At 43.3% G+C, this 19,135-nt stretch overlaps 2 protein-coding genes across 4 annotated transcripts; one reads left to right on the plus strand and one right to left on the minus strand.

Moving 5' to 3' along the window:
• The first annotated feature begins 73 nt into the window (after positions 1 to 73).
• cdca9 (cell division cycle associated 9) lies at positions 74 to 3,354 on the plus strand. Of its 3 annotated transcripts, XM_064337206.1 has the most exons (11): positions 74 to 90; positions 398 to 535; positions 1,113 to 1,244; positions 1,324 to 1,364; positions 1,433 to 1,484; positions 1,584 to 1,663; positions 1,758 to 1,816; positions 1,903 to 1,989; positions 2,080 to 2,155; positions 2,234 to 2,320; positions 3,207 to 3,354. In XM_064337206.1, the coding sequence occupies exons 2-11, from the start codon at positions 412 to 414 to the stop codon at positions 3,255 to 3,257; spliced, it is 789 nt and encodes a 262-aa protein (XP_064193276.1). In that variant the 5' UTR covers positions 74 to 90; positions 398 to 411; the 3' UTR covers positions 3,258 to 3,354. The 3 variants fall into 3 exon arrangements, with proteins under 3 accessions (XP_064193276.1, XP_064193278.1, XP_064193277.1); XM_064337208.1 differs by lacking the exon at positions 74 to 90 and having other exon boundaries at positions 1,118 to 1,244; XM_064337207.1 differs by lacking the exons at positions 74 to 90; positions 398 to 535 and adding an exon at positions 837 to 860.
• An 891-nt stretch (positions 3,355 to 4,245) lies between these two features.
• Positions 4,246 to 14,621, minus strand: dnaja2a (DnaJ heat shock protein family (Hsp40) member A2a). Its single transcript, XM_064337205.1, has 9 exons — positions 14,462 to 14,621; positions 12,851 to 12,910; positions 11,802 to 12,028; positions 11,288 to 11,368; positions 9,829 to 9,962; positions 9,413 to 9,609; positions 6,942 to 7,086; positions 6,710 to 6,837; positions 4,246 to 6,008 (listed from the first exon to the last, which is right to left on the minus strand). The coding sequence occupies exons 1-9, from the start codon at positions 14,537 to 14,539 to the stop codon at positions 5,820 to 5,822; spliced, it is 1,239 nt and encodes a 412-aa protein (XP_064193275.1). The 5' UTR covers positions 14,540 to 14,621; the 3' UTR covers positions 4,246 to 5,819.
• Positions 14,622 to 19,135: the final 4,514 nt, after the last annotated feature.

Below are 19,135 nucleotides of genomic sequence, written 5' to 3' on the forward strand. Positions count from 1 at the left end.
CTGTACCTGGCTACCTGAGTCTGAAGTGGGGGCTGATTTTAAGGTGTCTCCAGGACCAGGGTTGCAGACCGCTGGTTTAATAGCTCCAAGGTATCCATCCCATCATGGTACAATTTCAAAAACAAATAAGAAAAATGCAGTAAATGCATAGTAGCAGAAATGGTGCTAATGATTACAGTGAAAGCATAGATGGTGCAGTCCACAGCCAATCAATGCTGGAAATGAAATTGTATTCCAAATGCATTTTTGTATTTAAATTGATTTAAAACGGTGCCCATTCACCTCAAATTCTGTGTGTGCCCTGGGTTTTAGAGCATACCCACTGACATCACAGCTGCAGTTGGTTTATGGCCACACCCTTGGAGATTCCATGGTTACAAAAGGTTTGTGCTTGCAGCTGTTTGGTCAATCATGGAACCAACGAAGTGGAAGAAAGTCTACCAGCGGTCTGAGGGTGAACTCGATGGACAGCTAAGTAAAGAGCAGAGGGATCAAAAGAAAAAAAGACTATTCATGCAACAATTTGAAAAGGAGGGTACGGGGCTGTGTTCCTTTGTCTTAATTCACGTTTCCCAACATCTGAAATTGTTTCAAGCTAATGCAGTGGTTATCAAACTTTGTTGAGGGGGAGGTCCCCTGTGCATGCTGATTTTTTGTTGCAGCCAATCTCTCGCTCAGTTATGGTTGCTGAACTTGTTTAAGTCATCTCATAATTATTTTCCCCCTTGAACACAATGCTTTGGTTTGTTAAAATTTGCTTTGTCTTTGATTTCTTCATCTATCGGATGGTTACTTTTAGTGGCTAGGTGTCCATCCTTTCACCAGTTAGGAGCCTGTTAATCCCCTCAGTCATAAATTAGGTGAGATTATCTATTCGTGCTATATTACAACCCCTAGATAATGTGAATATGAGACGTATATTCTTCGTGGCATGCATAGCAACTTCTGTAATTATGTGGTTTAACCTGGTAAATAATCCCTCAAGACATGAAGTGTCATTTAAAAAAAAAAAAAAAAAAAAATGAACGGTCTGTTAAAATTCTGAGATTGCAATTGTGGTTGGAACGAAAAGCATACACTGAAAAGCATACATTGTGCGTGTTGCTTTCTAGCACAGGAGCGAATTCGGGAGATGGAACTGAAGGTAGAGCAGCTTTTGGCGACTGTGGATAGAGCGTTTAGAGTTGAACTGATGAAACTACCACCTCAGCTGCAAGGCACACGTCTGAAAGATTTGATGAGGGGTGAGTTTATATGTATATTTATTTTGACTATTTTTCGCAACTACTGTTATGTTCTTGAAAAAATATACTTTTTTTTCAGAGAACGACGAAGCAGCGGGCGAAGTTACCATCGCAATGAAGGTAAGGAAGGAACCTGGTGCCGCCTACTGTAATAATACTGTAACTGCAGTGTGAGCTTGTCCTGTCAGGCCGAATCACCAGAGATCCATCGGCCGCTGACCAGGAAGACCAGCAAAAAGGGTACGTTGACTGTACATGAACAGTCTTTGGTTAGTCTCCTGAAATATTAAAATGGACAAAGATCCTACTGCTTCGAAATATTCATCCATTCGTCCTCAGGTCAGGCGAAAGAGAATGCAACCAGGCGGAAGAGAATGCTGTCAACTCAAAACAAGACTCCTTTACCGGCAGTATCAAAGGTAGCTATTGTGCTTAGACTTCGGGCCGTCTTGACCTTTGGTAACTCCGTAACGTCATAAGACGTGCCCGGAAATGCATCATTGTTTATTACAGAAAACGGCCAAGTCGAGATCTTTGGCAGACTTGGATCCAAGCGCTTCAAAAAGTCAAAGGTAAAGAATGCATTCATTTAACGTTACGGTTCAAGTTGCGTGTGCCCCCTTAATTGTCCAGTCAGTGAACAATTGTTTGAATTCAGGTCTTGTTCGACTTCAAATTTTAAAAGGACTCGAGGCTATGTTGCCAAAGCCAACGACCTTGTCGCCCTATCTACTGATCAAAAAAGGTTTGTCCGAACTCCCTCCTCCAGTTGACCTTCACTGAATCATGCCTAAATGTAGAGGCGTTTAACGCTGGGTAGCTACTGTGTCTACAGGTCCACAAACTTACTTGGACTTTCACCTAACCCTTTCGTAACCGCCACCGCAACCATATTGACTTCTCACGGAGAGGTAACTTATTTATTTTTATTTTATTTATTTTACAATTTCACGTTAACGGAACTAATTTGGCAATCCACCCCCCATAAGGCTTTGTGTCTATCCGATGAGATCAAAGACGACATTGACGTGGACATGCTTGACGACACTGCCGTTCATCAGATGCGGAAGCTAATGGTATGCATTTAGTTCCTTTTATCCATTCTATGTTATTCAGGGTTTTCCTTATCCAAAATGGGCCTTATGTGGTGACCACAGTGACTGCGTGGCCGATTCGGCTTTACTGAAGGTGTCTCCCTCTATTTGACTTAAAATGTAAAGCCTTCAAGAGACCACCATGCTGCATTTGAGACGTGAGGCAAAAATTTAAAATTGGAACGATTGAAATATTTACCGAATGGTTACACGTTGTCAGTGCCAGAATTAGAGGGGGTGGTGGTTGGTTAAAGCCTGTAATGAGGGATTATCACATGGTGGGGTCATTCTACAAGAATAGTGGCATTTGGAATTGCAATATGCCTTGAAATGCATTTTATTTGTCACTCAAATTTCCTACAATATTAGCACATGCAAACTTAATGTGTTTGTATACATTCACTCAGACTGCTTGCACCATTTTTACCACTGGTGTTACTTGTCGGAACATTGTAACAGCAAAAGGTTTGTCACTTAATTGCGTAACTGCCCCATGATCAGGGTAGACCTATTTGCATAAAATTGCCTAATCCCATTCATTGCGAGATCGCATATTTGGATAAACCATTGTCGCATTTCTGATTGTCATGAAATTATGAATGATTACATCGCATAATCAATAAATGTAAATTGAGTCTGCAAATGCCTCCTAAATAAACCGAAAATCGCCCTATAAAGATCGTAAACGGCCAAAATTTATGGAGTTAGGCGGTTTCTGTTAAATAGTCTATAGTGGACCTTGAGTGGCAGGTGCGGTTGTCAGTGTCACCTAAACTTGAAAGATGTCCAAAAAAAAAAAAAACGATCCGTTAAAGGCCTGCTTTTCGATCCAGGAAAAACTTATTTTTCATTATTTGTATTTCCCTAGCGACTGATGGATTACTTGTGCAATAAGGCCAAAGTCAACAACGACCAATGATCATTCCTGGAAGCTTTGATAAAGGATTCTCGATATTTGTTTTTCAGTTGTATTAATGTAAATGTACTGAATTTAATAAACTAACTTTTTTACCACATCTCAACAGTTCATTTCTCAGACAGTATTCTGTAGCTTAAGCATTGTGGATTTTTATCAATATTGACCCGCAAGGCAAATGCATTGTATTCTGCTGTGATAGGCATGACCTGTACATTAAATGTGCAGTATAGGTTTTGTTCATATTTGGTTACATTTCTTTCACATCTTGACATATAAAATTGTATTTAAGTCCTTTCAATCTGGTGTGCCCCAGGCTCTAATTAGCTACTCCAAATTTCACCATGCCTGAATCTTAAGAACCAATCAGGACAAGCTTTCTGTCCTGCCTGCCTGTCGAGCATGTGTGCTCAGTGCTGCCAGAGCATGCAGGGTGGGTGGGGCCACATGGCTATGATCAGAGCAGATTGTGCTAATGCTAGATCTCCAAGCAATGCAAAACTCCAGTAGTAGCTACCTTATCACGTTGCACTTAAAACCTTAAAAGGTAGCTGCTACAGAACTGGATCGATATGCACAAAGCATGCCATATTGTCAGAATTTTAGCTCAATATATGGCCACTATGGTAACACATCCAGCATAAGAGAGTGGTTTGTAGTGATTCACAGCTTTATTTCTGTAACAAATCAATTGCTGAAATATTCAAAATCTGATTGCTTTTTTCAGGATGTTTGGAAGTGATAAAGAAATTTGGCAATGTAGTGCGGCTATGTCGTAGTCTACAAAATTGCATTCCAGGATAATGGTCATAAGGTTCTATAGGTAGTTTTAAAATGCTAACTTTATGGTCTAATTGGTGTGGTTAGCAACCACACTAAAGTTCTTATACTTTATAAACTGCAACATTGCATTTAAACATAACCTATGAGGTGGTAAGGAATTTGAAACAACCACCTGATGACTACCAGAAATGAAATTAAGGCAAAAGCGAAACGGGTGACAGCTTTTATTGTACAAGTAAACATGAACAAACAATGTGCATCACACATTGATATCGATACAGGATCATGTTCAGCTTGGGCTGGTCGGTTGGTTGGAACAGGTGCAGGAGCTCATCTGAGGCCTCTGCACTGGTCTGTGGGTGTGTCCAGATGTGGAGGAATCCTTGGGGAGAAGCTCACAGTTGACATCTTTTTTTTTTTTTTAAACAAAGGGCTGTAATATTGTTTTGGGAATAAGTGCAGACTAAAATGAGATACTCAAATGCAGACACTGCCGTTAAAGTACTGTACAGCTTTACGCGAATGGACTACAACAGTGGTTATACGAGATTATAATTTTTTAAAAGGTATTTTCCCTCCCAGGGGCTGGCCTCAACCACAGCCTCCCAAGCCCACTGCGCTTGTGTGATTTGCAGTCTGTTCCCAATCTGGATTATAAACCAATGGCGATTTTGTCACCTTCAGTATTTAATCCCATCTCAAAGGCTGATTCAATGGGTTTACCCAGGGAAACACACTGAATATGTAGGCACTAACCCTCAATTATATACACGCACGTTGGAACATTCAAGATTCTACCAATACGTCCGAACAAGGAAATGTCTGAAAAAAGGAACAGACAGGTTATCATGTCACCTGTATTTACAAAACTAAATCTGGGTTTGGAGGGTGGCAAGGCTAGAGGACCAAACTGACTTCCCTCTCAACAACGTACAATCCCTTGATTGGCACACATCATGTGACACCTGATCCAACCAGAGAAGAGCAATAGACTCATGCGAGGCTTTTACAGGAGTACCATGCTGTTGCAGTGGGATAAGGTTACAGATGACATGCTCAGTATAGCTCGAGATTTTGAAGAATATTTTATTCGGCAACTTCTGAAACCTTTTGACAAGTAATGTAGCTCACGTCTGTAAATTTTCAAGACTTTCCCATGCTCCAATTTGATGGTTATTCCCAGTGCAGGATCCATTGCTCTCGATCATGTTGCTGGTTTGAGGAGAAACGGCGGGCTCTGGGCCTGCAGCCTATACAAACTTAATGTCAATCACTCACTGAAAGCCCCCACCCCTGATTTAAAATCTATAAAGGGGGAAAAAAGTTTTTAAAAAGAAAAGAAAAGAAAAAAAAAAAAAAAGAGGTAAAAATCAAGCAGGGATCCAACAAACCTAAAACCTTGCGATGGTGACGTCCCCTGGATTTGTTTGCATCTTTCCCACCAACTCACACCTCTGTGGAAGGGTGAGCTCGAGGCAGCACGTCTGCGTTTTATTTCACGGCTCATTTAAATTAACGGAATAGTACTGTGGTGACAAAAATAAAAAAGGAACAAGTTTACATGCTGAGCAGAGTGACAAGTGTGACCTTTTCTTAGCTGATCTGGATTGCCAGTGGGGAGAAGGATGCTGGGATAGGGGCAATAGATAGATGTTGTGGGAAAAGTCCAAACCAGATCAAAATGTAAAATTTGTGCAACTTTTTTTTTTTCCTCCCGCCCGCCCTCCTCATCCTCGTCCTCCTCCTCTCCTAACCCCCCCCCCTCCCCCTTGTGGGCGGGGCCTATTGGTGGGCGCACTGCACGCCGGGGCCGTGGGGGCCGCTCTCGTCGTCGGAGCTGTCGTTGTAGGCCTCGCGTCGGTGGCCCCCGGACGAGCCCTGGCTCATGTCGTAGTCCTGCAGGTCCACCTCCTCCGCGTCGGCCGAGATGATGGGGGGCTCCGCCCGGGACGGGAGCAGGTCCTCCAGCTCCTGGGGTCCCAAAATGACAGGGTGTGTCAGCAGCGGCCCACTCGCTTCCTCCCAAAGCACACCGACACGGCACCACATTCTCAAACCGGTGGTTTGGGCTGGAATAACCCACTCTATGCCACACTCCTGTCTATCCCAGGAAGAGCGTAATTAAACCACTCTTTCTGTTTGTGTTCTCTCCACGCTTTCCCATTTACACTTCTGCCTCTCGAGGTGCAGCTTTGCCACCTGCACCCACAATCTCACACCAGAGGCTCTGTACCTGAACTGCATTCACTCGCTTATTGTAGCCCCATCATCCATCCATCCATCCATCCATACACACGCACCCATCCATCCATACACACGCACCCACCCATCCATCCATCCATACACACGCACCCACCCATCCATACACACGCACCCACCCATCCATCCATCCATACACACGCACCCACCCACCCATCCATCTAGCCATCAAAAATGAATATTCTATTGCGCGGATTGCACACAGCCTGTGTCAGTTACAGGAGAACCACAAAATGGCTGTTAATATCAAGTGTTATCACTGACCCAAACCAATCAGTTTTCCCACTGTGGAGAGAAATAACTTATGATTGGTTCAACGGAGTCAGTGATTGACAGGATGACATTATGCATTATGGGGTCGTGAACCACATCATCACTACTTCATGGGATAGCCCCCTTCTTTTGTCACGTACCGCGAGTTTCTCGGGGTTGATCCAGTTGTTGTCAGGGAACAGGACGTCAAATTTGATGTACAGGTCCCCCTTTTCGAAAGGATTGCGGTACTGTGGCATTCCCTCACCACGGACTACCCGGATGGAACCTGTGGAAAGCGGGACCAGATTGAGATCGGCGACTGACCTCCACCACCAAGTCCAATGTTGCCCTAAACAGAGAGCGGGAGGGGAGGCCCTGGCTCAAGCATACCTGGCTCGATGACTTTGCCAGGGGGGTATTTCACCACAATCTGCCTGCCGTCCAGATGCTTCAGTGTGAACTGGAATCCGCAAAGTGCCTCCACAAGGCCGATCTTGTGGGTCATGTGCAAGTCGTGGGCATCTCTTTTGAATGTCTGTGGAACAGAGGGGTTGCTGCAATGAATTAACTGGAAAAGAGCAAGATGTGACACTAAGGAAACACATTGTGGTTTTTTCCTTCTTCTTTGTTTACATTTGAAACATTTATCATTGTGTTCACTGTGGAGGGTTGCAGTTTTGCAGAAGCTTCTCCACAGAATTGACGAGGAAAAAACAAGAAACGTTTCGATTGCAACATTTATCGGCATGACAATCTGTACGAAAGCAAACGATTGCTACACAGCGCTCGCAAAAGCCAGATCACAGTGAGAATCCATTTTTTAAATGACTCCTTAAGCAATCTTTAGCTTTGTCACCAACTGTAAAAATCAATAAACGTTCCCCTGATGCTACTGCATATATGCTATGCCTTTTGAGCAGTGAATCTCTTTGTTTAATACGAGTACATCCTTGGTGGTGTGTGGCACAGTCCATAGGGCGGCCGACTCGAGTCGCCACGGCAACTTCTGACCTGTGACCCCTTCTCTATCAGTGACCCTCTCCGCTTAGCCCCCGTCTGAAGAGATTAAGAAATAAGAAAGGACGGTGGAGTGTCCACTCTCCTTTAAAGTAAGGGAAAATAAGGACCTTCTGCTGTGCTACTCCAGAAGTGGCAGCCCATGTGAAGAAACAGCACACTGAAGAATACCTGAAGTATACTATTTTATACTTAAGAATACTTGAATTATAATTAAAGTCTATATTAAACATACTTAGTGTACTGTTTTTTTCACACGGGAGTGAAGGGCCCTACAGCTCAAGTCCCAACAGTTTCTGAAAATGCTGACAGGCACGGGATTAAGAGTGGCGAGATTCTGCTAATGGCGCATGTCTTGAGGACATCGCTGGCGCTAGCTCGGACGCGCCATCAATGCCAGGTGTCACCGGCATGTGTTTGAGAAGTTATTTTAGGTAGGACATTCAGAGGTGCGGCCGCCTGGAGGTGACAGGGCTGTGGAAAGCCCTTCAGCCTCACGGAACACGTGTGACATCAGGGGTGCAACACCCTAAAACTGTGCCATACCGGCATTTCGCTAAATTCGATACAGCCATTGCTTTCTAGTGCAGCAAAATTACTGCAGTGGAAAATAATTACTGTGCCTTTAAGAACAGAAGGGAACACTAACGTAGTGGGTGTGTCCAGTGGCCTGTAAGTGTGCGTGCGTGAGCCGAGTGAGAAAAGGCTGGCTGTGTTTCTCTGTACCCTCACTGAGGAAGTTAGCAAGATATGAAAGAGGCAGTAGATCACACTGAACATCCCCAGCTAGTGGAAAATGTATTGTAACTATTTTGGGTACTATATCCAATTGTTAGGTACGCTTTTCCTTATGATATAAAATTGATGCCATGTATGCGTGCTTGCGTACCGCTTGTTTCAACCCCATGCCAGTTCTTTAGCTACAAGGCCAAAGATAAAGGTGAACCTGACAACATTATTATTACAGCGCATGTTCCCAAAAAACGCTTAAAAGATCTGTTTAGCCAAGGGAGGCAACACGTCCAACCTAGCAAAGCATCTGTCCCACAACCACCCCAATCTCTTCAGGGACTTCAAATCCCCACAGGTGTGAGAAGACAGATAAATGACAAGTGTAGATAAAGGTATTCTGATGGTTTAACAAGCACAGTGCTGTTGCTCACGAAGTGCTCACATCCTAATTTTACGTCTGATTTTGTGTATTCCGTATTTCGTTAATAAATACCTTTGAAAAGATAAGATGAAGTATCAACTAAAAACATAAGAGAAATTCTTGGTTATCAGTGATTTACCATGGTATCGATATCAAGATACCAAAGGCAGTGGTATTGGTATCAAGGTTAAAATTGTGGTATGGGAACAACACTACACACGAGACTCACCGAGGCCTATCAGCCCCACAGCACACAAGTGACATTATCGCGCATGTGAGTCTCGCCGACGCATGGTGCAGGATGTTTGGGATTCAGACAGGAAGTGAAGAACAGGAAGCACCTTCACTCAAAGGCCCCTACAGATTGAGTAACTGAACTATGTTTAACCAACTGCAGTTTTTACCAATATGGAATCTGGGAACAAGCCATTTATCAGACAGACATGCTTCTACATACTATCTACACAGACGGGCAAGAACCAAATAGAGGAAAACTCAATTTTCTTACTCAGAGATCTAACGTGGTACAATGCAAACTAAATATTTAGAGTCCAGAAAGAATAAAATGTACTCAGCCCACCACCACCTACAACTTGAACCAACAACCTTCTGGTTTGCCAAGCCTCAGTGCCCAAACAGAGCCAGAGGTGCCATGGTTAGGGCTGGATGTGCAGGGCTCTCGCTCCCCTACCTCGTGCTCCTTCTCCTGCAGAACCAGGAGGATGTCTCCGGGCTCCTGGCCCGGCGCCTGGTCGGCCTCGCCCCCGAAGGTGATCTTCTGGCCGTGCTTCATGCCCTTGTCCACGTGCACCTCCAGGATCTTCACCTCCTTCACCACCTTCTTCCCCTCGCACTTTCTGCAGCGGTCTTTTTCGCTGATGACCTCGCCTGCCCGCATCGGCAAAACAGGCCTTCGCTCAACGCACGCGCACTCTGTCGACTCCATCGCAATTAATCAAATCAAACTGTCACCTCCTTCCTGTATCTGTAAGTCTAATTTACGTAACCTACACCCACCACGATGGGTTGTTCTAACAGCAGAAGGGCAGCTATGTGGATGTAGGCAGGATTAATGTACCCCTCTGAGGCTTCATTGGACGGGCTCACCTTCGCCGTTGCAGTCCGTGCAGACGGACTGCATCTGTTGGACCATCCCGGGACCCAGCTGCCTGATCATGATGCGCATGCCACGCCCCCTGCAGGCGGTGCACTTCTGAACCGCACCGGTCTTACCCCCCTGTCTGAGGGACGGAGACGGCACAGATAAACACATACACCAAGCACACACACACACATTACCAAAGTTATGGCTTTTAAATGAATAATAATGACTCAAGGAAAAACTGAAATTTAGCCTTTTTCATATCTAGTGTCTTGTAGGCTTCGGGCAAAGGTCCTTTGAAGTAGAGGACGTTGCTTGCCAATCAATGCATGTGAGTTTCATCGACAATTGAGCCATAAGCTTCTGGCCTGTGTGTCTGTGTGTGCGAAGTAATACATTACATGTTTGGCAATTAGCAGCTGCTCTCATCCAAAACAGCTTACAAGGCTTACATCCTTCACACACAGCCTATTTATACAGCTGCAATATATACTGAAGGTTAACAAGTGCAGTGCCCCACCTGAGAATCAAACCTCCAACCTCAGAGGTGCAGATCCAGCTCCCTAACCACTACAATACACTTGCCCGGCAACCAACCAATCCCATGGCAACTTTTTTCCCCCCCAAAGCAGACTTGTCATCCGTCTGCAAGATGAGGTGCTAAACAAAGGGTTCTGACTAACTGTGGTTATGAAAAATCCCACAACATTTTCAGAAGATAAGAAATTTCCACAAACCGGTTTCTAAATCTCACCCCCTAACCTCCTTTTTATTGTAAATGTTAATCTACTGCTGTTTCCGTGCATGTATGGGAAAACGACGAACTGTGAAGAAACCGTCCTTGTGGATAAAATGGTTTTTGAAAAAATGATGACCCCATCTAAAATACAGGCAGAGGGGCCATTTCACAGCTATATCCTCCATACGCAACATGGCCCCTAGTGTGGCTTTAAAGATAAAAGCCAGAGAAACGTTTTGGTCGGATATACCAAGCATTCCTACATCAGTTCAATCAGATGATTTGCATCTCCATTCATTTACCGATTCTATTTTCAAAGGTTTCAAAATTTTTCGGAAAAAATAATTATTTTTCTTTCATTTACAAATAACAATTGTAAATCTCCACGTTATGCACTTAAGTTGAAGTGGACTGCAATCCACTGATTTTTCATTGAGCAGATAAGTGCTGTTTAATTGCTTTCTGCCCATTCGATACATGCGTAACGATTTGAGGCTATAACCAACTCAGAAAACAGAGGGAGATTTACTGTGATACAAAAATGCGGTACAGCATACTGAAGCCAAACCGTGTTCACTAACTGTCCAGACCCGTTACAGGGCACACACAACACAATCATAAACCTGCAGGAAGACAATTCACCACTACTGTATCCATGGCGACGAGATGGCATTTACACACAAGCACAAAACACACAACCTGATGGAGTACGCGTGCTCACTTACCCATTACAGGTACTACATAGAACATTCTTGCTAAGTTGTAATTTTGTTGTTTTTCCATTGTACAGGTCTTCGAGAGACACCCTGTCAGAAAAAAAGGTTGTTGTAGTCAATTTGCAAAGGCTGCAAAATAAGCAGTGTGAAGGTTTGACTGGGTGCACATACAGAACAGCTTGTTTCGGTCACTAACCTGAGCCTGAAGCACCAGACATTCAAAACATAATGACACCTTTAAAGACAAGCTCAAAAAAGCATTTGGCTGGTTTTCAGAAAAGGCTAAAAGCTTTTTTTAATTACATGGATTCCCACAATAAAAATGGAAAATTCCATATATACGATTATTAGATGTAATGATAATATCTCAAACTGCACACTTCACAAACTTCAACGCACAAATCATAAAGCAAATGCGTGAGCCATGTAAAATACAGCCACCAAAGCATGCAGAAAATGGAGACCGTCAAAGGGTGCCGGGTGAGGTTGTGAAACGAGGCGGTGCGGCTGCAGATCTGCTCACTTTAGCGGATGGACCATGTCCTCCCCTCTTCGCCTGCCGCCATTCCGGCTCCGGCTGTGTCCGCCCATGAAGCCGAAGAGCCCCCCTCCGAAGATGTGGGAGAAGATGTCGTCCATCCCGGCTCCCCCGCCTCCTCCTTCCCGGAGGCCCTGCTCCCCGTAGCGGTCGTACAGCTCCTTCTTCTCGGGGTTGGTGAGCACTTCATAGGCGAAGCTGATCTCCTTAAACTGTATTGAGGATCGGGGGGGGAGAATAAGGTCCGGACACTGCTCCCTCATAGCCTCTACTTCCCTGCTTACGGTATGAGAACGATGGCAGAACGAGGCCTCGCAAATTCAAACAAGACTAGAGCAGCCATTTTGTTGCCAGCGATTTTTCTAATTTGGCTAAAGGTCGCCTTACTGGCTCAAACGTTGGTGATTAACAGGATATAGTAGCTTCACCTAAGGGTGTAGCATGCAATTCTGGACCTTGTGCAGTGTCTGTGGACCAAAACAAACTTTTAAAACTTTTTAAGTCCTTTGAGCCTTTTGAGCCCCCACCCCCCACCATGGAGCCCTGGGTAGCCACTAATCCCCCCACTACTGGCTTCACCCGTGACCGATTTAACGAACACACTCTCCCACTACTTCTTTAAGATACGCGCAAGTCATGCAGCCACTGACAGATTCAATCCTATCAATGTGTATGGCCCACTATCTGATACAAATAGGGTCCCCATGCAGAAGTCACAACAAAAAAAAAAGTTTATTTTCCAAAGCAAAGTGATTGCGTTCACATAGGCATGGTCCAGTGTCACCATGCCTATGGGACCTAGTCATAGCTCAATTTCAAAACAAGGGCAAAAGACTGGGGATGGGAACGGTGTAATTGGTTAGGCATGGCGATAATTTGGTGGCATTTAACATGACTGAAAGCATATGGTCTCCCACATCAAATGGACAACTGCCAGCAAACAGTTTATACATGGCTGCACAGTGTGTGTGTGCGTGTGTTAATAACAGTTAAATTCTCAAATAGGAAATTTACATGTATTTAAAACATCTTACCTTATCTCCAGCATTTGGATTTTTGTCTGGGTGGTACTCTTTTGCTAGTTTGCGATATGCCTGAAATGAAATTGAAAAGCAAAAGGCTGTTAGCCTGCTATGCATTGTATATTGCATCAGTCTTTGTGTAGGAGTGCCAATGCAAATCTATTTGGAAACGTTGTTCCCAGCAACGTCATACACAGCTTCTGAAGGGAAAAGAATGTCAATTAGCCTATAACCAAAGAGATGGCAAATTTCATTTTCAGCCCACCTGGCTCATTTGCTTAGAAAATTATCACTCCCAATGAAATGCATACAGGGCCTATTTTACATACATTTACACAACTGGGTATTTAAGCAGGCATTTAAGACAAGCTCCTTAACCAACAGACACGGTGCCTCAATTGGTATTTGAATCGACAACTGCCTCATTGGACTGCGTCTATCCACACTGCCAGCTGGTGTTGGAGTATTTCCATAGGTAGCCAACAATAACTGCCAGGTAATGACGGTGTACCACACCGTGTGTACAAGGAAGTGCCGATTTGCATCGCTTCAGAGACAATGCCCGTGCTGGAACAATGGCATGGGTTGGCTTTCTAACATACCCAACCAGTCCAAGTAGTCGGCTAACTGTAAAGTCAGCTAAAACACAAAATAATTAGCTACCTAGCTAGTCTTAACCAGATAATAGGCATTACCCCAATCATAAATTTCTATCTACGTTGTTACCTATTATTTCCAAAAGTAGCTGCTGCTTTATTGCAGTTTATTTCCCTTGAAAATGGGCGACAATTTTTAAAGGCAACAAATGTATAACGTCCTAGCTAAAGCGACGCACGCAAGCATTCTCACCCAATGGCACCAATAACACAGTCATTCCGTTATCGAAATAAACCAGACGCAGAAATAGGGTCAAGGTTACTAAAAGTAACTTTCAAATTCAGCGAGCTAATCTCATACCAGCGAGGGGCCCGAAGATGCAGTTCGTGAGGCGGCTTATCTACAATCGGCAGCAGCGTTTTCTTCCCCAACCAGGAAAGTGTAAACATATATGTAGCTAACGGTAACGTTACCAAGAATGCCACAGGACTACGTTAGTCTAACGCACATCGAGATTCTCGTTTCCATCGACCTAGCATTTAAAGACTGGTCGGTCGTTTATTGTAAGAAGAAACTTTTGACGAGATGATTTTGTTTCAGTGTCGACGCTTATTCGTGAAATACGACGCATGTTAGCTTGCTAGCTAACCTTAGCTACCATACACCGGTAGCGCGCTAGCTCGCTAATCCGTATTTTAAGCAAACGCTTTAGACATCAAGCTAACTGAGTTTAGCTATATATTCAAATCCATTGCCTGCAGGACAACTATAAAATTGTAAGGAAAAGCACCACAATGAAAGAAACAAACAGATCTAAAATGAGACACGAAGTTAGATTGGGAATATGTTTGTTTATGCGAATTTTAGCTGGGCCCCGCAGTCGCAATCCTAGCTAACAATACGGCTAGGCCACACTTAATAGCTAACTGACTACCCCGCTTCCTGATGCCAGAAGGAATAAAATCCCAGTAATGAACGTCGCTTGGGTAACCAGCAGGTGACCGGAGATAAACAAGTCAACTGTACCTTTTTTAGGTCGTTTTCAGACGCAGATGGAGACACCCCTAAGATGTCGTATAGCTTAGTATCAACAACGTTCGCCATGATGCAGCTCAAAGAAGGACCTACAAGGGAAGTGTAGATGAGTAAAAGGAGCCGGTCTGAAACGTCATACGCAATACGTCAACTTTAACCCGTGGGTTTGCATCTCATTTGTTCTCACGTAACTACACCGTGGACCGTGGAACTCGGTATGCGGATGCATTCTGGAACACGCATAGATTTCGATAACGAAACCCACTCAGCCTCCACATTTACCAGTAAACTGTGTTTTGCACCCAGCGTTGCTAGCTCTTACTATCTTCAATTATATTATTCAAGTTAGCCTTCCCAGAAAACCATGTTATAAAGCACATGTCAGTTGAATTTCTAAAGCGCTCGGGGATAGTGGAAATGTAAAACGGTCTTAACTTTATTTTTGTTTTACCCTAAATCTTCCAACTGATCTAGCGATTGTTTTTTTTTCTTTCTTTCTTTCCCCTTGTATCTCGGTTTTGATACGCTACAGGCTACATTTTTATGCAATACTTATATAACAGGGGAGTTACAGTCCCCAATGAGCCGATCCTGTGAAAAGAAAGAAAAAAATTATTGTCATCAATTGGTGTTTTTCAGCAAGCAGCCTACTTGCGTTCATTGACTGCTGTTGTACAATTAGAACCCAATTTCCATTGATGCGCTTATTAAGCACCTCTGACCACCAGATGGCGTGAGACTTCTGCCGTTGTCATGGAAAATCCTGCGAGACAGCAGGTTCGTATTTAAGTGAAACGTTGAAGGATAGGTTAGCCTACAGCAGCATTAAAACGCCACATTCTTGTTCAATTATTTATCCTCTTATTCAAAGATAAGTCTACCTTGAATGATAATTAACAAAATTATATTGTGACGCGACGATCCAAGGAAATTCGGCCTTGTTCATGTGGTTCCACTGGTATGACTGTTTAAATGTTGCACAAGTTTGCGGGATCCGCTCTGCCAGTCACCCTGCTGTCAACCAAACACAATAGCTACCTGGAATGTTTAGCTGCAAGCTGTTCTTGTGGTTGGTGGAGGCCGCGGGTATGGGGACGCTGGTTCGCTAAAAGCTTGCCATGTTTTCTCTTTTTTCCCCCCACTCCCCAGACGGTTGAGAGAGCTTAATGTTCCGAAGTAATGGTGCTGAGTCTGCAGTCACTCAGTTTTATTTGGTGTGTGCCACGGCCAAACAGTAGCCAAATTTTCTGAATAAACCGTCAATTCGAGACGCTACACTGGCTTGTCTGATGATTCATAACAGGGACATTATTAATATAGCCAATTCAAATGGTTCCACTGAAAATGCCCGAGGGTAAGTGCTGATGTAATTAAATCGGTGCTTATCTAATCAATAATGGCTTCCACATAATTACAACATGATGTAGCTGCCAGGCTGGAGGATATAGAGAAAAATGTAAACAAATAAATAAATAAATTCACACAAGCTTATTGAAGGAAATATATCAGATCAGGTTAATAGAAGATGTTGTTATATAAAAAATAAGAAAACAATGAATAATATATTAATTTAAAAAGAGTACCTGTTCAGTGTCTAATAAATACTTCCACCTTGAATTCTGCTTTTACTTGGAATATGAAGTACTGTATGAAGATGTTAGTGTACAATATTATGTTTTGAATAAGTGGTGTTTCAGCTACTAAGTGATGCAGAGAGCAGTCTTAAAAGTGGCCGAAATGACAGGCGAATGCTCAGTATGATCATACTTATCAGAAGCATTTGAATAATTTAGCATTTAAATAAAGCCACTATCCAAAAAGACAGCACAGGCTTCTCAATTCAATTAGACTTTCAAAATCAAATATTCTACAAGATACTAATTGTGTGTGTGTACACACACACAGGTAGTATTAGTGGCAGCTGCATGTTCTGTTGATACTGCGTAATATAGCTTCAGTTCATGCAACATTTGGAATCTGATCTGAAAGCAGATTTCTAAAAATACTGAGGAGTTTTATGTGCATTGTGGAGATACATTGACACAGCCAGTAGCAGAAGGTAAATGGCAGCTCTGTCAATATATAATTGTTCAAGTGTTAGCGATGAGATGCAGGTTAGAAACGTGGCACGGACCTGTGGCTGAGGTGCTTTATTTCTCGGGTGCAGTATCATTCGACTGCTGTGTTGAGGATGCAGGAGAACTGACGCTCCAGTCATCCTGTGACACAGTGTTTCAGACCAGTCAGTTTTCTATCATTCAATCCATGTCTGTGGATGTCTGGGGAGCTGAGGTCTACAGTTTACATTTAGGCATTTGTGCTGTTATTCAGAATAACTTACACAAGTGCACACGTACATGTTCAGGCCACAAACGGTGCTCATGCTGAGCCATCAGGGCCACAACCAGTAGCAGTAGTCAATACATCATCTTACAACATAAAGTCAGGTATCATAGTAGGTGCAAAATAATATTTTTAGAAGGCAAAAGGGTTTTATTTTTAATTTGATTTAATCTTTAATTAAAAGATGGAGGTCTTACTGAGACCAAGGTCTCTTTTTCATAGGAGCCTTGCCACAGACAAGCGAACATTAGAAGATAAGATTGGTTTTATTTATAAATAATTTATTATTATTTATTTATTGGTTTTATATTTGGCAAAGGTGGGGCTATTAAACCCATACAAATGTGTAGAGCTCAGAATTAGAGGAGTGAAGGTTCAGTTTAAATAGTGAGTTTTCAGTCTGCGGCAGAAGATAGGCAGTGACTCTGCTGTCCTGATTGTAGTGAGGAGCTCATTCCACCACTGGGGGGTGGGGGTGGGGTGGGGGGGGGAGGCAGAATTGAGAGTAGATGTGATCAAGAAAAGAGCCCGTTTGGGGAGGTGATAGAAAGGCAGCTACTGGATGCTGAGTGGAATGGGCTGGCAGCAGTGCAAGGTTTGATAATAGATTGCGGATAAAAGGGTGGCGTTTCTCTTGCTACAGCTCAGGCCAGGACTGGTGATGCGTGTGTTATTCAGGCTGTAATTGTTTGCTAGTGGAGGGAGATGAGGAGAGGCAGGACATGCACACACTTTAGCTGATTGAGGGCGAGATGAGCAGCAGCATTCTGAACGAGCCAGAGGGGCCTGATGGTTCCTGTGGGGAGACCACCAAAGCAGAAGCTCACTTTGGGTGCACATTCAAATCGTAATATCTGTCAACGTTTGAAATTTGTTAGCTCTATAAATCGGCGGTGCCCTGGAGGTCATAAGCCCCTTTAGAACATTCAGAAGATATGAAAGTTTAATGTTGAGAACTTGTAATTAAGTCTGCATATTCATGTTATTTTTCCTGCACTGTAAAGTGCATCCATTACTGTGTCGGGCCTGATCTTGAGAACTCCAAGAATATCAGCTTACAGTTTAAGTCCTGGTAGATTTTCAAAACATTAGTCATTTCCTGGATTAAAAATCATTGCCGTACATGCAGGTGACAGGGCTTTATTTTTAGGGTGAGAAAAGACTTCACAGTGATCAACTGCAGTTGGGTTGTGCGATACAAATATTTAGTACCAGGTAGTGTAGACGGTGAAAAATGATAGTTGCTTGGAGATCGCAATGATACTCTTATTTTCTTTTCTCTGTGCTTGCACTGAGTAGATGTGTAAAGTGCTAAACATAGTGCACCGTGATCCGAAATATTTGCTAGTTCTTTTATAGCAATGCAATTACATTTATTATACAACTGATTTAGCTTCTGACCAGTATTGTTGTTATTGCTGTTGTTGTTTGTGTTGCAAACTGCTGAAAATGTAATGTATCATTGACATCATAAAAAACTATTCTGTTGCATAAATAGTCGAATGCATGCAGTAGAAACAATATATAATCAGCAGTGAACTGTCAACATTTCATGACTCTGACTAATAAAGTTTGATCCAAACAAATTGTATCTAATCAAAAGTACTGTAAAACTATATGTCAGTCATTGATTTACTTTGACCAATCAAATATTTTGCTCTCCACAGCAGACCACAATGATTGGTTCAAACTAGTCAGAGTCATTGATATCACATTATAGGTCCACCTTTAATAATTTCCTGAAGCTTCATTCTACCATCACCAGTTAGGAGCCTATCCCAAGTGTACATACCACAGGTAATCATTAAAAGATAACACGACAGTCATCCGTGAAATTAGTCGCATATTAAACTAATCTGAGTTATACCAACCCACTGAAGTGTGGAAGTACCAACAAAATACCAAAACTGATTTGGCCAGTCTTTCTTTTGATAACTATCTTCTCTCCCAGAGGAGCGGAGGCTGTTCTAGCAGCTAAAGGTGGGACCAACTCCATATTAATGCCCATGAGATGTTCAGCTAGCACATATGCGTGTGATGTTCAGGTGTCCACAGACTTTTGGCCGTGTAGTGTAACTGCCTTCTGGAAAAAAAAGATGACCTTAGAGACATTGGTCTGTAAATTCAATGTGCTATCATACTATAGTGCTGCAGTGCTTGTTGTACACCTCCCCCCCCTCCTCCCCCCATTGCTCCGTGTCCTCTCTGACTTTGCGAGACGCCGAAGCCCAGTCGCACTGTCACAGTGTCTAATGAAACATGACAGCCGCGTACAAAGGGAGCGGAATCCTGCTGCCAGCGCGCGATGTTCCTCTCGGCCTT

This window comes from Anguilla rostrata, chromosome 5 (assembly GCF_018555375.3).
Source record: "Anguilla rostrata isolate EN2019 chromosome 5, ASM1855537v3, whole genome shotgun sequence".
NCBI lineage: Eukaryota > Metazoa > Chordata > Actinopteri > Anguilliformes > Anguillidae > Anguilla > Anguilla rostrata.

Coding starts and splice junctions, on each gene's coding strand:
- dnaja2a (XM_064337205.1), bottom strand. CDS start 14,539: ATGGCGAACGTTGTTGATACTAAGCTATACGACATCTTAGGGGTGTCT. Junction 11,369..11,801: donor GACATGGTCCATCCGCTAAA/GTGAGCAGATCT, acceptor TTTTTCTGACAG/GGTGTCTCTCGAAGACCTGT. Junction 7,087..9,412: donor TGCAGGAGAAGGAGCACGAG/GTAGGGGAGCGA, acceptor TCTGTTCCACAG/ACATTCAAAAGAGATGCCCA.
- cdca9 (XM_064337206.1), top strand. CDS start 412: ATGGAACCAACGAAGTGGAAGAAAGTCTACCAGCGGTCTGAGGGTGAA. Junction 1,365..1,432: donor AAGTTACCATCGCAATGAAG/GTAAGGAAGGAA, acceptor TTGTCCTGTCAG/GCCGAATCACCAGAGATCCA. Junction 1,990..2,079: donor CTATCTACTGATCAAAAAAG/GTTTGTCCGAAC, acceptor CTGTGTCTACAG/GTCCACAAACTTACTTGGAC.